This window comes from Salmo salar, chromosome 06 (genome assembly GCF_965601325.2).
Source record: "Salmo salar chromosome 06, fSalSal1, whole genome shotgun sequence".
Classification (NCBI taxonomy): Eukaryota; Metazoa; Chordata; class Actinopteri; order Salmoniformes; family Salmonidae; genus Salmo; species Salmo salar.
The window spans coordinates 25878952-25896351 of NC_138296.1; the positions used below are offsets into that span (position 1 = coordinate 25878952).

The 17400-nt window shown below is 41.6% G+C and overlaps 1 protein-coding gene and 1 non-coding gene across 3 annotated transcripts in view; one reads left to right on the forward strand and one right to left on the reverse strand.

The window, feature by feature from the left end:
* Window positions 1-9881, forward strand: part of LOC106606651 (delphilin) — a 50738-nt gene extending 40857 nt beyond the window's left edge. Inside the window, exons 13-21 of one of the 2 annotated variants that reach the window (XM_082976397.1) lie at window positions 1386-1473; window positions 1968-2057; window positions 2242-2438; window positions 4967-5122; window positions 5501-5590; window positions 5707-5836; window positions 6059-6177; window positions 6932-7138; window positions 7235-9881. In XM_082976397.1, coding sequence (XP_082832523.1) covers window positions 1386-1473; window positions 1968-2057; window positions 2242-2438; window positions 4967-5122; window positions 5501-5590; window positions 5707-5836; window positions 6059-6177; window positions 6932-7129 — 1068 coding nt within the window. In that variant the 3' untranslated portion in view covers window positions 7130-7138; window positions 7235-9881. The remainder of the gene's footprint in view (window positions 1-1385; window positions 1474-1967; window positions 2058-2241; window positions 2439-4966; window positions 5123-5500; window positions 5591-5706; window positions 5837-6058; window positions 6178-6931; window positions 7139-7234) is intronic. The other variant, XM_082976396.1, reaches the window with a different exon arrangement.
* On the reverse strand, window positions 428-497 carry LOC123728840 (small nucleolar RNA SNORD31). Its single transcript, XR_006760612.1, has one exon. It is a non-coding gene; the product is annotated as a small nucleolar RNA SNORD31 (small nucleolar RNA).
* Window positions 9882-17400: the final 7519 nt, after the last annotated feature.

Below are 17400 nucleotides of genomic sequence, written 5' to 3' on the forward strand. Positions count from 1 at the left end.
GCATACATTTCATACAATTTCATACATTTTTTTTTTTTCTGTGCTGGCCCCCCGTGGGAATCGAACCCACAACCCTGGCGTTGCAAACACCATGCTCTACCAACTGAGCTACAGGGAAGGCTGTTGTAGCTGTGTAGAATTGTAGTTCACTCAGTGACATTAATGAGTATGTAGAAGGTAGGTGGAGTTGGTAGCAAGTCCAAGAGGTGGAGGGTCAGTGAGTGAAGATGCTGTCAAAACAAAATCATACACACCTTCCTGAAGACTGCAGACCCACAAGGACAAACTGGGGAGGAGAGTTGAGGGATTATTAAGTGATGTTGTAAGAACTAGTGGTCCAACATTAGATCAGTCTACAGCACAGCATTATCTAATCCTGGGGACCCACCACTCCTCTGGGTCCCCAGAACACACTGCTGTAGTGGAGATCAGTTCAGTAACCAATCAGTCAGCTGAACATCAGACTGGGGCGGTAACAGGAAATCATCACTTCTACATTATAAAGGACAGAAGTTAAGTGGATCATACACACCTTGAGGTAGTTCAGTAACAGGCATCTTCTAGTGACCAGTCTGGTACCACCATCAGGACCTGAAGGAGAGGAGGCTAAATAAACATGCTGAACAGCAGGACATTAAAGACTGCTTTATTGGCTGATAGATCAGAGGGGTAACCAATCAGCTGGGGAGGTAACACAACTATCTGAAAGACAACTGATCCTAGACCAGCACTACCACCCTGAGAGACTAAATATGGGAGTGCTGACAAGGGCCCTGTACTACATCAGGACACTAGTTATTTGTAAGTCAGTATCCTAACTTCAATCCTGCTTCAACTGTATTGATGGTACTGCAAGAAACAGTAAATAAACTGACTACATTCTGAGTGGCCCATCAACCCCAGTGATTTGTGCTGCTACTAGCATTTCATGAACGATCTTGCATCTACTTCTTGATCTTAAATCTAATGGCGGCCATTTTGGATCAACAACGCAGAGCCAACAGCCATTTTGTGTGAGTCTCTGTTTGGACGGGAGTTAGGACGGGACGGGAGTTAGTCAGGGTTTGGACAGGTGTGTTAGTCAGGGTGGGAAAGGTGAACTTTGTTAGGTGAGGTTGGATGGGGACAGGTATGTCAGCCACAGTTTGGACGCGAGTTAGTCAGGGTTTGGACAGGTGAGTTGGTCAGGGTTGCGACAGCTGAGTTAGTCAAGGTTGGGACAGGGGGGTTAGTCAGAATTGGGTCAGGTTATTTGATTTACAACAGTTCCATAAAAAGATAAATAAATCAGCAGTCAATTTCTGAAATGACAAGCATTAGCTTGAACTTAATGAGTAGATGGTGCATAATGTACATAATGCCTGTTTTTAATCTGGGTGTTGCAGTTGGGGGAGGATTCGGATTATGACAAACTGAATGACATGGTGAAGTATCTGGATCTGGAACTGCATTTTGGGACACAAAAGAACCCCAGTGAGTATAATGTGCCCACGTGTGTATGTGAACGTGGGTGTTCGTGTGCATGCGTGCATAATGCATATGTTAGTGTGCATACAGTATGTTTGCACATACGTGTGGAAGTTTCTTCCAAAAAAACATTTACATACCACCACCAGTCAGTTCTTGCCTAGTGTGTCCAATATGAATACTTCTTCATCTTGAGCAATGTGTGTGAAGCCCACCATGGTTTTGATTTGCTTTTGATCAGTGGTCTCTCTGATGAATGACAGCAGCGTTACCGCCATAGGCACTTCACTGACCCATTTAAGTCCAATACTTGAAATGATGTATTTAGAAATACATTGAAAATCCTGATATGGAAATTTTCTGCTCCTTAGCAGTCTCTTTCTCCCTTGATCTTTGTCTTCACACTCTTCCTTTCTGCCTCTCCCTCTCTGTGTCAATCACTTTGTCTTTCTGCCTCTTCTCTGTTTCCCTCATGTTTCCCACATGATGTTCTGTGTCAGTTTCTCTTCCAGACCCAGGCCCTCAGTCGGAGACCTTCAAGAAGAAAGACGTAGTTGAGATTCTGTCCCATAAGAAGGCCTACAACGCATGTAAGTATGAGAGTGGAGAACACAAGGAGGGCGCTACATTGTTCCACACTGTGTTACACTGCACTTCAGATCTTATGTTATTGTTCTAATCTAGTCTGTGTTGACTGAAACCACGAGACTATGTCACACTGTTACTGTGGCCTCGGATCTTTGACCCTTTGATCTCTTGACCCCTGACCTCCAGCCATCCTGATTGCCCACCTGAAGCTGTCCCCGGGCGAACTGCGACAGGTGCTGATGACCATGGCCACAGAGCGGCTGGAGCCGACACACATCAAGCAGCTGCTGCTGTACGCCCCCGACGCAGAGGAGGTCAAGCAGTACGAACAGTACAGCGAGGACCCAGCCAAACTCAGCGAGCCTGACCAGTTTGTACTACAGGTACTGGGCCTAGACTGCAGGGGGAGGCTCAGCAATTTAAAATAAAATTCACCTTTATTTAACCAGATAGGCCAGTTGAGAACACGTTCTCATTTACGACTGCGCCCTGGCCAAGATAAAGCAAAGCAGTGCGACACAAACAACAACACAGAGTTACACATGGAATAAACAAACGTGTCGTTTTGTTGTGTTATACTGTGGGTGAAAGTGGTAGTAGTAGTAGTAGACGTTCCGCTAGCGGAACGCCTTGCCAAATATAATCCATAGTTATGTCCAAATATCGCCGTTTTGTTCGTGCGTTCAGGTCACTGTCCAAAGGGTAACGTGCGAGCGCATTTCCAGACAAAAGATTTCAAAATGTTCCATTACCGTACTTAGAAGCATGTCAAACGCTGTTTAAAATCAATTTTTATGCTATTTTTCTCGTAAGATAGCGATAATGTTCCAACCGGACAATGCTGTATTCATTCAAAAAGGAAGAGAAAAAATGTCGAGGTCTCGTGAACGCGCATCTTCAATCTCTCTGTCACCAGGCAGTCCTAGGACAAACTGTGCTGCTGTTATCTGCCCAGAGACAGGAGACGCGTCAATCCGGTTTCTGAGGCTTTTGAGAGCCAATGGAAGCCTTAGAAAGTGTCACGTAACAGCTCAGATACTGTAGTTTCGATAGACAAGCAACAGAAGGACTACAAATTCGCAGAAAGGCCACTTCCTGCTTGGAATCTTCTCAGGTCTATGCCTGCCATATGAGTTCTGTTATACTCACAGACACCATTCAAAGAGTTTTAGAAACTTTAGAGTGTTTTCTATCCAAATTTACTAATAATATGCATATTCTCGTTTCTGGGCAAGAGTAGTAACCAGTTTAAATCGGGTACGTTTTTTTATCTGGCCGTGAAAATACTGCCCCCTATCCCAGACAAGTTAAGTAAAAATACTTGAAAGTACTACATAAGTCTTTTTTTGTATATTTGTACTTTACTTTACTATTTATATTTTTGACAACTTTTACTTCACTACTTCCCAAAGAAAATGATGTACATTTTAGTCCATACATTTTCCCTGACACCCAAAAGTACTTGTTACATTTTGAATGCTTAACAGAACAGGAAAATAGTCTAATTCACACACAACATCCCTGGTCATCCCTACTGCCTCTGATCTGGTCGGGTTTGCTTTATATAAGGAATTTGAAGTGTATTTATACTTTTACTTTGAATTTTGATACTTAAGTATATTTTAGCAATGACATTTAATTTTGATACTGTTAGGCTCTAATTCTCAGAGTAAAAACACAACGGACACTATGAAAGCGCAAACTATGTTTATTCTTCCCAGAGGATCAATACAGCTGCATTAGACAAAGACATTGTTCACACAAGCACTGATATTTAACCGTTTCTCCTAGGCTGAATCTCTCCTACACATCTGAACGAACATTGTATTTTTACTGCTAGGCAGGAAACTAAGTGATACGGCCACACATGACTTGACCTGACCTCGACCCCCTTCATCACTAATCAATGGCTCTCTCCCCTTATCAATGCCTGCCAGTTGATCGCTTTCCCTGCACTCAGCTCATTCCAAGCTTAATTGCACACACTATATACCTTCCTCCTACAGATAACCATTAACTTCTGGTGTAGACCCTCTAAACCTAAGCACTCAATATTTCAATAAGATACCTGATAATTAACCCTATCCAAAGTTTAGGAGTTAGTACCCAGTATCCATCAATACTCAAGTGTCAAAATTCAAAGTTAAAGTATAAATACATTTCAAATTCCTTTTCCTTTTTTACGGATATCCAGGGGCACTTCCAACACTCATCATTTACAAACTAAGCATTTGTATATTTTGGCAATGACATTTACTTTTGATACTTCAGTATATTTAAAACCAAATACTTTTAGAGTTTTACTCAAGTATTATTTTACTGGGTGATTTTCTATTAAGGTATCTTTACTTTTACTCAAGTATGAAAATTGGGTACTTTTTCCACCACTGGTAGTACTAGTAGTGGTAGTGGTAATAGTAGTGGTAGTAGTAGTAGTATAATTAGTAGTTGTTGTTGTGGTAGTAGTATAATTAGTAGTTGTTGTTGTAGTAGTAGAAATAGTAGTAGTAGTAGGAATAGTAGTAGGAATAGAAGTAGTAATAGAAGTAGTAGTATAAATAGAAGTACTAGTAGTAATACAAGTAATGTAATCAATTTAGAACATTTTTGACATGCGTTTTTTTCTGGATTTTTTTGTTGTTATTCTGTCTCTCACTGTTCAAATAAACCTACCATTAAAATTATAGACTGATCATTTCTTTGTCAGTGGGCAAATGTACAAAATCAGCAGGGGATCAAATACTTTTTTCCCTCACTGTAGGTGTTGTTGCTGGTTTTCTGTTTCCTCGTTTGTAATTGTGTGTGTGTGTGTGTGTGTGTGTGTGTGTGTGTGTGTGTGTGTGTGTGTGTGTGTGTGTGTGTGTGTGTGTGTGTGTGTGTGTGTGGTGTGTGTGCGCGCATAATGCCATAGATGCTGTCAGTACCAGAGTACAAGACTCGTCTGAGAAGCCTCCACTTCAAAAGCACCCTGCAGGAGAAGACAGAGGAGATGAGGGGGGGCTACGACTGCATCTACAACGCCTCCATGGAGCTCAAGACCAGCAAGAAACTGGCCAAGATACTGGAGGTATACAATTATGTACAATCACTAGGAAGAGCAATGCAACTTCTTCAACTTGAACTTGTCACCCGCCAGCATGATTCTGATAAGATAAAACCAATAACAGTCTCATTCTGTGCTAAAAATGGAGAGAATGGAAATGTGTTTGTTTGGTTTTACCAACGTTTTAGCTTGAGCCACAGATACACCAGGAAGGTTAAGGATAGGCAGTAGCCCAAAGACCAAACACCTAAACAGCAATGAACAGGATGCTTTCATCTTTATTCCCTGAGTGGAACATATAGTGTTATTGTGGGTAATGTTTAGCCTTAAAGTGGTAATGATGCTGTTTCAATCCTAAACTAAATACAAGCTATATGCTAACTGTGTCGGATGGTTCCTTAGTTTGTGCTGGCGATGGGGAACTATCTGAACAACGGTCAGCCTAAGACCGGCAACAAAACCACCGGGTTTAAGATCAACTTCCTCACTGAGGTAAGCTCCTCGGGGATATTGGCCTGTATTCCTATGACATTGTTTTACTTCACTGTTGTTACTTCACTGTTGTTAACCCACGGACACTGTTACTAATGCACTACTGTTTCTTGTAGCTCGGCACCACAAAAACAGTGGATGGGAAATCTACGTTTCTGCACATCCTCGTCAAGTCACTGTGTCTTCACTTTCCCAACGTCCTGGATTTTGCCAAGGACCTCACCACGGTTCCCCTGGCAGCCAAAGGTAAACTGAGTAGCAGTTTTTTCATGTGTGCATTTTCTTTTGTGTGTCGGGTGTAGTGTTTCATGTACAGCATGTTGTGTTACATGTAATGTTTACCTATTGCGTGTAAATTAATAGATTAAATATGTAATCCTGTTTTTCCATAAGCACTCTTACACCTTTGTTCTTCCCCCCGCTCTCTCTTTCTTTCTCTCTCTCTCCTATCTCACTCACTCTCTGTAGTGAACCAGAGGACCATCACATCTGACCTGAATGACCTTCACACCACTATCCAGGACATCCGATCTGCCTGCCAGAAAATGCCTGCTACAGCAGACGACCGCTTCGCTGCAGTCATGAGTGTATCTTTCACAACAAACCTGAGAGAGAGAGAGAGAGAGAGAGAGAGAGAGAGAGAGAGAGAGAGAGAGAGAGAGAAAGAGAGAGCAAGAGAGAGATACATAATATAGACTCCAGAGTCTGTGCTCACAGATGGACCAGAAAGCCTCAGCTCATAGCTGGTGTGAACCCTGTGGCAACACAATGTCTCCACAGCAATATGACATACGGGTTCTCAAATACTATGCCTTGATTGGCACCAGTCTGTGCATTTGACACTTGCCCACATGATGTGTTGTGTGTGTATGTATCCATGTGTCTAAGCAACCTACCCGGGATGACTGAGTCGATCCAGACAGGTGCATGGCCCCTGAGGGTGAATCCAAAACTTAGGTTCCCTTTGCAGACTCTCACCGTCCTGCAGTACAGATAGAAACACAACACACATGAATGGATATGGCCTTGGTAAAGTGGTTCCCTAACCCTTGGTAAAGTGGAGAGAGAGAGAGAGAGAGAGAGAGAGAGAGAGAGAGAGAGAGAGAGAGAGAGAGAGAGAGAGAGAGAGAGAGAGAGAGAGAGAGAGAGAGAGAGAGAGAGAGAGAGAGAGAGAGAGAGAGAGAGAGAGAGAGAGATTCATTACAGGCTTCTACATTCACAAGTGTGAGTATGCATACTGTAAAATAGCCCTTTACGTGGGGGTCTCTCACCCCATCCACCACCAATGTGTACTGTAGCTCCTACCTCTGGCTGTTGTATCCTTGACTTCCCTATGAGCAGGGCTTTCTGGAGAACATCCACCCAGTACTACAGTCTCTGGAGTCCCTGCAGCAGCGGGCCATGGAGGAGTGGTCCAAGACAGCCTCCTTCTTTGGAGAGGACAGCCAAGCCACCAACACAGAGGCCTTCTTTGGGATATTCGCTGAGTTCCTCGCCAAGTTTGAGGTGAACCGCCTAGAGTTTGAAAGAGACCTCTGAAATAGACAAGTATGTAGTGCTATCAAGAAGTGCTATCAAGACCGTAGTAGTAATGGTACTGCATGTTTTTGTCTTGTCTGACAATGTTTTATTGTTGTTTTTCAGAGAGCTCTTAGTGAGAACCAGGCCAATGAGAACCCTCCTAGGAGTCCCAGGAGCCCAAGAATGGCCTCACCCCTGGCCTGGTGAACAGAGAGACAGGAAGAAGGGGTTGGCAGGCAGGCAGACAGGCACACACACACTCTCTATCTCTCTCTCACACACACACGGACAGGAGCGCATGCAAAAATCCACATACATGCACAAACACACACACACATACACACAAACGCACTCATAGTATTTCAATTTTTGTAATTCAAGATATTTATATTGTGGGAATTAGGTTGTCTGCAGAGTTGAGCATACGGGGCTTTAATACGTGGCAGTGTAGTTTGATTGTACAGCTAGTTTAGCACCTCAAACGTTGTATATTCCATGGCTATAGAGTGTTCCTCTGGAACAGACAAATGAAGCTATACTGGATCAATGGTTTTGCTTTTTATATATTTGTAAATAAAAATGTTATACCATTTATATAAATGCAAAGATTCATGAAATGGAAGAGGAAAGAGACTGACATCAGTAACTATTTGAACCCAGCTGTCTGATATACTGTATATGAATGTATGATACAATTATTGGCTAGAAAGATTAAGTCTACAGAATATGATCAGCAATGGTAAACAGAATACTGGTAAACAGAATACTGGTAAACAGAATACTGGTAAACAGAATACTGGTAAACAGAATACTGGTAAACAGAATACTGGATCATTTTGAGAGACATACACATTTAAACTATTATTGCTAAAACATGTATTTGATACTTCGGGCAGTTAAAAGAGATGACTGAATGTTTGTGTCAATGTGTCTGATTTGAGAATTAAATGTGTATTATATATCGTACCATTTAAATATAACTGTAATGATATATGTAATACAGGATATACATATTTAAGTAGTCAATTATGAAATGCTTTACAATAATTTCATTTTTTTTAATGATTTACCTGTTCCATATTTTTTGTAAGCCACCCAACACACTGAATGTATTTACAAGTTATTCATTTTGAATGAAGTGTATCTTGTACGATATCCAGTGGATACTCATTGCACATCTACTAAAGAAAAGGAATGTTATGAAAGTGAAAACAAAGATGGATGTACATTTGTGCTGTTAACTATCTGTTCCTCTCTGTCTCTGATTGTGTTGATACTGACATGCTGTAAACGGGCAGTGGGCTATTATGAACAGTAGGAGGATTTGTTACATTTTCATGATCATCTCTGCATACTGCACCTTCACTTTAATCTCTGGAATTCAATGAGGGTACACACTACTTTCTTGAAGCACATTACTTAAAGGGATAGTTCACCCAAATTAGAAAAATGACATTTTGGTTTCCTTACCCTGTAAGCAGTCTATGGACAAGGTACGACTGCAATCCATGCTTTGGTTACGTTTCCCTGGCACTGTTTCCACATGCTAATGTTTTAGCATTTGTGGCTCAAATCCCATTCAAGTCATGCGACTGATATTAGCAGTCGCATGACTTGAATGGGATTTGTGAAGCTCAATAAAGTCACTTATACAGTAGATGATATGAACATGATGCGTGAAAATTATAATAACAGTCCTGTGACTTGAATGGGATTTGTGCCACAAATGCTAAAATGTTAGTAGTGTCAAGGAAACTAAACCAAAGCATGGATTGCTGTCATACTTTGCCCAGAGACTGCTTACAGGGTAAGGAAACCAATATGTAATTTTGTTATATGGCTGAACTATTCCTTAAACAGTAACTCCATGGACTTTAATGACATAGGATGTTAATACTTAACTTTATCAAACCATGTTTTAACATATCTTTGTCATCTGATACGGACTACTTATGGACTGGTTGTGTAACTGACACATGGATGTTTTCAACCCAAACATGGAGGACATTTTACATATTCAATTAAAGCAACACTGGCCTCCAGCTTTTCAGATATTTGTTACATGAGAGAAATAGGACATGTTTTAGAATAAAACTAATGTGGATCATTTTAAATGAATAAGATAAGGCAAATGTAAGAAGACGTGCTTATAATGTTATTCATAACGTTGATAAGTTATTGACATAATTTGTTTTCTAACGGTATGATCTTAATTTCTGACTTTGTTATCTGGATAGCTATACATATTCAGCAATGTGTTCTGGAAGTCGTTGCTCTCGGATAAGTCTATGTTTTGTATTGTAACAGCCAACGCTGACAAATATAAAGCGTGGTATAAGAACATTACCCTGAATTACTGTCTTTTTCCTAAATACAGTGTTGGGTTCTGATTTCTTGACTTATGAAATATACTTATTCATTTCACTGAGGGAGAGAGGGTAATGTATAACGTTTACATTATGTCAGGATATGTTATTGTTAGCCATCAGGGATCCTATGGGAGGAGGGAAGACACCGTCTGGTACGAGTCACCATGACAGCCGTGAGTTGGGGAGGAGTGAGCACTTTGAGGCAGAGGTCAGGTCAGATGAAGTGAGGAAGAACAGATATAACTAAGGTTCTGTCTAGCAACAGAGACACATTGGCTGTTCAGATGTGTAGGAAGGGACTCAGCATTGGAGAAAGGGTTAAATATCAGTGCTTGTGTGAATATGTTTTTGTCTGTTCAGCTGTTCGATCCTTTGGGAAGAATAAACTTGGTTTAAGCTTTCATAGTGTCTGTCGAGTTCTTACTCTGATAATTACAACCTAACAACAGTTTTTAACAACCTGAGATATGTAAGTGATCATCAGTGAGATTGTTGTCTCTATTGCATTGATAAGAGTGCTATGAGGAATTGTGAGCAAAAGGCTAGTACTGTAGAGTCTGAAGAGCTGTGGTCAGTGTAGTGACAGATCTAACTAATCTTATAATTTAGCAGAACAAAGAGTGTCTTATCTGCACATGAGTATGTTTACTAGTTCAGTAGACACACACGCACGCACGCACGCACGCACGCATGCACACACATACACATACACATACTCATACACAGCCTCGCCTCACTTCACTGGTAATAAAATGTGTACATTTTAACCAGCTAGTGTTGTCGTATATAAGTATACAACAGGGACAACACTGGAATTTTCCTTGAGGTGAGAAGTGTTTGAGCCTGAATGTACAACATACACCATGAACACCATGTGAACTGCCATAGGACTGGCCAACTGGCCAACTGGAATTAAAACCTGTTAAGGTGTAGGTGGCAGTATTTTCACGGCCGGATGAAAAACGTACCCAAATTAAGCTGATTACTACTCTGGCCCAGAAACTACAATATGCATATTATTAGTAGATTTGGATAGAGAACACTCGGAAGTTTCTAAAACTGTTTGAATGATGTCTGTGAGTATAACAGAACTCATATGGCAGGCAAAACCTGCGAAAAATCCAACCAGGAAGTGTAAAGTCTGAGAATTTTAGTTCTTCTTTTGAATCTCTATGAAACTACAGTGTCTGTGGGGTCACGTTGCACTTCCTAAGGCTTCAATTGGCTGTCAAAAGCCTTCAGAAAGTTTTTTCATCCGTCTCCTGTAACTGGGCAGAGAAAAGGAGCTCAGTCAATGAGTGGACTGCCTGAGGACCAAGGGATTGAAGATGCGCGATCCCGCGAGCGCGCCATTCATTCTTTTTCTTCTTGAATGAATATGCTATTGTCCGGTTGGTATATTATCGCAATTTTACGTTAAAAATACCATAAATATTGATCGTAAACAACGTTTGACATGCTTCTAAGAACGGTAATGGAACATTTTGACTTTTTATGTCTCGAATTGCGCTCGTGTGTTATGCCTTTGGATAGTGACCTGAACGCACGAATAAAACGGAGGTATTTGGACATAAATATGGATTATTTTGAACAAAAACAACATTTATTGTGGAAGTAGCAGTCCTGGGAGTGCATTCTGACGAAGAGCAGCAAAGGTAAGAGAATATTTATAATACTAATTCTGAGTTTAGGTGACCCCAGAACTTGGCGGGTGTCTGTATAGCTTGCTTTGATGACGAGCTATGTACTCAGAATATTGAAAAATGTGCTTTTGCCGAAAAGCTATTTTTAAATCTGACACAGCGGTTGCATAAAGGAGTACTGTATCTATCAAATCAAATCAAATCAAATGTATTTATATAGCCCTTCGTACATCAGCTGATATCTCAAAGTGCTGTACAGAAACCCAGCCTAAAACCCCAAACAGCAAGCAATGCATGTGAAAGAAGCACGGTGGCTAGGAAAAACTCCCTAGGAAAAACTCCCTAGAAAGGCCAAAAACCTAGGAAGAAACCTAGAGAGGAACCAGGCTATGAGGGGTGGCCAGTCCTCTTCTGGCTGTGCAGGGTGGATATTATAACAGAACATGGTCAAGATGTTAAAATGTTCATAAATGACCAGCATGGTCAAATAATAATAATCATAGTAGTTGTCGAGGGTGCAACAAGCACATCCGGTGAACAGGTCAGGATTCCATAGCCGCAGGCAGAACAGTTGAAACTGGAGCAGCAGCACGGCCAGGTGGACTGGGGACAGCAAGGAGTCATCATACCAGGTAGTCCTGAGGCATGGTCCTAGGGCTCAGGTCCTCCGAGAGAAAGACAGAAAGAGAGAGAGAGAATTAGAGAGAGCATATTTAAATTCACACAGGACACCGGATAAGACAAGAGAAATACTCCAGATGTAACAGACTGACCCTAGCCCCCCGACACATAAACTACTGCAGCATAAATACTGGAGGCTGAGACAGGAGGGATCAGAAGACACTGTGGCCCCATCCGATGATACCCCCGGACAGGGCCAAACAGGCAGGATATAACCCCACCCACTTTGCCAAAGCACAGCCCCTACACCACTAGAGGGATGTCTCCAACCACCAACTTACCGTCCTAAGACAAGGCCGAGTATAGCCCACAACGATCTCCGCCATGGCACAACCCAAGGGGGTTGTATCTATAATTCTTAAAATAATTGTTAAGTATTTTGTCAACGTTTATGATGAGTATTTTTGTAAATTGATGTGCACATTCACCGGCAGTTTTGGATATACATATGAAATTTATCGAACAAAACATACATGTATTGTGTAACATGATGTCCTAGGAGTGTCATCTGATGAAGATCGTCAAAGGTTAGTGCTTCATTTAGCTGTGTTTTGGGTTTTTGTGACATATCTCCTTGCTTGGAAAATGGCTGTGTGGTTAGCGGAACGCCTGTCCTCAACAGGTTTTAAACGGGTTTTAAACCCTGAGTCTGACTACAAGCTGACAGGTTGGTACTGTAGGTTTCAGTACACTTAAATGCAAGGTGACTATTGTCCTTGAGTTAATGTTTGGTGTGAGGATATTGTATGAATGTTGTGAGGGAATTAAAACATGGACTGTAGAGTAGTTGGTCTCTGGACAACACTTTACACCGTGGAGCTTCTCAGCGTACACTGACTATACAAAACATTATGAACAAAATAAAAATAAAAACATCTCATTTTATTTGTCACATGCAGATGTTAATGCAAGTGTAGCGAAATGCTTGTGCTTCTGGTTCCGACAGTGCAGTAATATCTAACAAGTAATCTAACAGTTACCCATCAACTACCTAATACACACAAATCTAAAAGGGGTGAATGAGAGTATGTACATATAAATATATGGATGAGCGATGGTCGAGCGACATAGGCAAGGTGCAATACGTGGTATAAAATACAGTATATACATATGAGTAATGTAGGATATGTAAACATTATTAAAGGGGCATTATTTAAAGGGGCATTGTTTAAAGTGACTAGTGATCTATTTGTTAAAGTGGCCAGTGATTGGGTCTCCATGTAGGCAGAAGCCTCTCTGAGTTAGTGATGGCTGTTTAGCAGTCTGATGGCCTTGAGATAGAAGCTGTTCTTCAGTCTCTCGGTCCCAGCTTTGATGCACCTGTACTGACCTGCTCTTTCCAGGACATAGACTGACCAGGTGAATCCAGTTGAAAGATATGATCCCTTATTGATGTCACTTGTTTAATCCACTTCAATCAGTGTAGATGAAGGGGAGGAGACGGGTTAACAAAGGATCTTTAAGCCTTGAGACATGGATTGTTTATGTGTGCCAATCAGAGAATGAACGGCAAGACAAAATATTGAAGTGCCTTTGAACGAGGTATAGCAGCACCGGCTTGTGTCAAGAACTGCAACAATGCTGGGTTTTTCACTCTCAACAGTTTCCCATGTGTATTAAGAATGGTCCACCACCCAAAGGACATCCAGACGACTTGAAACAACTGTGCATTGGAGTCAACATGGGACAGCATCCCTGTGGAACACTTTCAACACATTGTAGAGTCCATGCCCTGTCAAATTGAAACTATGAATGAGGATAATGTATAAACTTCGGTCTGGGTCCAGTGTGTATAGCGTAAAACCTGGATATGTATGTGTACAGTGCTTTCGGAAAGTATTCAGACCCCTTGACTTATTCTAAAATATATGGTTTTTTTTCTTCTCATCAATGTACACACAATACCCCATAATGACCAAACAAAATTATAAATTATAAAATAAAATGAATTGAAATATCACATTTACATAAGTATTCAGACCCTTTACTCAGTATTTTGTTGAAGCACCTTTGGCACCGATTACAGCCTTGAGTCTTCTCAGGTATGAAGCTACAATCTTGGTACACCTGTATTTGAGGAGTTTCTCCCATTATTCTCTGCAGATCATCTCAAGCTCTGTAAGGTTGGATGGAGAGTGTCCCTGCACAGCTATTTTCAGGTCTCTCCAGAGATGTTTGAACTGATTCAAGTCCGGGCTCTGGCTGGGCCACTCAAGGACATTCAGAGACTTGTCCCAAAGCCAGTCCTGCATTGTCTTGGCTGTGTGCTTAGGGTCGTTGTCCTTGCTTCACCGTAGAGATGGTGCCAGGTTTCATCCAGACATGACGCTTGGCATTCAGGCTAAAGAGTTCAATCTTGGTTTCATCAGACCAGAGAATCTTGTTTCTCATGGTCTGAGAGTCCTTCAGATGCCTTTTGGCAAACTCTAAGTGGGCTGTCATGTGCCTTTTACTGAAGAGTGGCTTCCGTTTGGCCACTCTACCATAAAGGTCTGATTGGTGGAGTGCTGCAGAGATGGTTGTCCTTTTTGGTGAATCCAGGTGAAAGCTATGATTCTTGGTCACCTGACCAAGGCCCTTCTACCCCGATTGTTCAGTTTGGCAGGGCAGCTAGCTCTAGGAAGAGTCTTGGTGGTTACAAACTTCTTCCATTTAAGAATGATGGAGGCTACTGTGTTCTTGGGAACATTCAGTGCTGCAGAAATCTTTTAGTACCCTTCCCCAGATCTGTGCCTCGACACAATCCTGTCTGGGAGCTCTACGGACAATTAATTCAACCTCGTGGCTTGGTTTTTGCTCTAACATGCAATGTCAACTGTGGGACCTTATATAGACAGGTGTGTGCCTTTCCAAATCATGTCCAATCAATTGAATTGACCACAGGTGTACTCCAATCAAGTTGTAGAAACATCTCAAAGATGATCAATGTAAACAGGATGCGCCTGAGCTCAATTTCGAGTCTCATAGCAAAGGGTCTGAATACTAATGTAAATAAGGTAATTCTGTTTTTAATTTTTAATTCATTTGCCAACATTTCTAAAAACCTGTTTTTCGCTTCAATTGGGTATTTTGTGTAGATTGATGATATGTTTTTTTATTTAATCCATTTTAGAATAAGGCTGTAATGTAACAAAATGTGGAAAAGGTGAAGGGGTCTGAATACTTTCCGAATGCACTGTATGTTTGTGTATGTATGTGTGTCTTTCAGATGGGTTGGGTTGAAAGAGGAAGTAAAATTTTGGTTGGACCTTGTGTGCAATTGACCAATAAAGTGAACTTAATCTAGTGAATGGAGTGTTTGGAGGGTCTGTTGTGATTACAATCAACAATGACTACATTTCCCTCACCAGCAGGAGACACAATCACTCCCTGAGAATTTCAGTGACCTTTGACCCAAGTATGGCTACCACCCAGGGGACCAGCGTGCCCACCTCCCAATCCCCAGGTTTAGGTGTACCCACCCTGGTCACTGTAGACATTGTGGTGCTCGTTGTCTACTTCCTCCTTGTACTGGCTGTGGGCCTCTGGGTAAGTAGGACCAAACTTGGGAAATGGCACCCTAACAGCATCCGAAATGGAACCCTATTCCTATGTAGCTGGCCAAAAGTAGTGCACTATATAGGGAATAGGATTCCATTTCTAAATGATTTGATTTATTCCTGACACATCAGTAGCTCTGGTGAGATTGACTGAAACATGTCATGTGCTCTAATGGGATTTGTTTGGTTGTTGCTCTACAGTATATTCTTCCATCTGAATCTCAAAGTAGAGTTGTTCTTCTTCAGCACTCTCCTTTACTCCTTCAGCACACTCCTTCAGTACACTACTTCAGCACACTCCTTCAGCACACTACTTCAGCACACTAATTCAGCACATTAATTCAGCACACTCCTTCAGCACACTAATTCAACACACTCCTTCAAAACACTACTTCAGCACACTCCTTCAAAACACTACTTCAGCACACTCCTTCAGCACATTAATTCAGCACACTCCTTCAGCACACTAATTCAGCACACTCCTTCAGCACACTAATTCAGCACACTCCTTCAGCACACTAATTCAACACACTCCTTCAGCACACTAATTCAACACACTCCTTCAGCACACTAATTCAACACACTAATTCAGCACACTCCTTCAGCACACTAATTCAGTACACTCCTTCAGCACACTAATTCAACACACTAATTCAGCACACTCCTTCAGCACACTAATTCAGTACACTCCTTCAGCACACTAATTCAGCACACTCCTTCAGCACACTAATTCAACACACTCCTTCAGCACACTAATTCAACACACTCCTTCAGCACACTAATTCAACACACTAATTCAGCACACTAATTCAGCACACTCCTTCAGCACACTAGTTCAACACACTCCTTCAGCACACTAATTCAGCACACTAATTCAGCACACTCCTTCAGCACACTCCTTCAGCACACTAGTTCAACACACTCCTCGAACACACTCCTTCAGCACACTCCTTCAGTACACTAATTCAGCACACTAATTCAGCACACTAATTCAACACACTCCTTCAGTACACTAATTCAGCACACTCCTTCAGCACACTCCTTCAGCACACTAATTCAACACACTCCTTCAGTACACTAATTCAGCACACTCCTTCAGCACACTCCTTCAGCTCACTAATTCAGCACACTCCTTCAGCACACTAATTCAGCACGCTCCTTCAGTACACTACTTCAGCACACTCCTTCAGCACACATTGAAGTCTGAATAGAGAATCCGTGTAACAGTCAGTCCTTCCCTTCCAGTCCATGTGGAAAACCAAGCGGAGCACGGTGGATGGATACTTCCTCGCAGGAAAGAGCATGTCCTGGTGACCAGTGAGTGAAAAGAAACAGAGATGTTGCTATGGAAACTACACACAAATGACATCCACGCAGTATGTTGAATGGATTCCAGATGTTCGATGCCAAGAGGAACCATTGTTGATTTATTCCTCTTTTTCTGAATAGTCCAGGACCAAACCAGATGGTGAAACAAAGCAGTCCTTGTAATGTTATTGGGGTGAAACTGAGATTTTATATGGAGAAATATGAATACTTTACAATGGGGTTGGCTTAAAGTCAGACATAGTTGTATTGTCACTCACTCATTCTCTCTCTCTTTATCTCTCTTACACTCTCTCTCTGCAGGTGGGCACCTCTCTGTTTGCCAGTAATGTGGGTAGCGGCCACTTCATGGGCCTGGCAGGCTCAGGAGCGGCAGCGGGCATCAGTGCTGTGGCATATGAGTAAGACTATACATTTGGACATTATAATTCATTATAAACTGGGCATAAAAAGTGTGGATCTCTATTACAGATGTGGGATCTTAATTTGCTCACCCTGTTGCAGGAGAACGTTCCTGCAATGCAGGCTTCTGAAGTTTGTAATTTCCACTTTGAAATTTCAGACTTGATTTTTCCATCACGAAAATGTATCAACCCCAACATAAATGTTCATTAATTACAATCCATACAATAATTCACATTTCCTGTTGCTACAGGATTAATTAAGACCCTACATCTGTACATGATTTTGATAAGGCATATGGTTTAATGCAAACTTCAAAATATAACTTT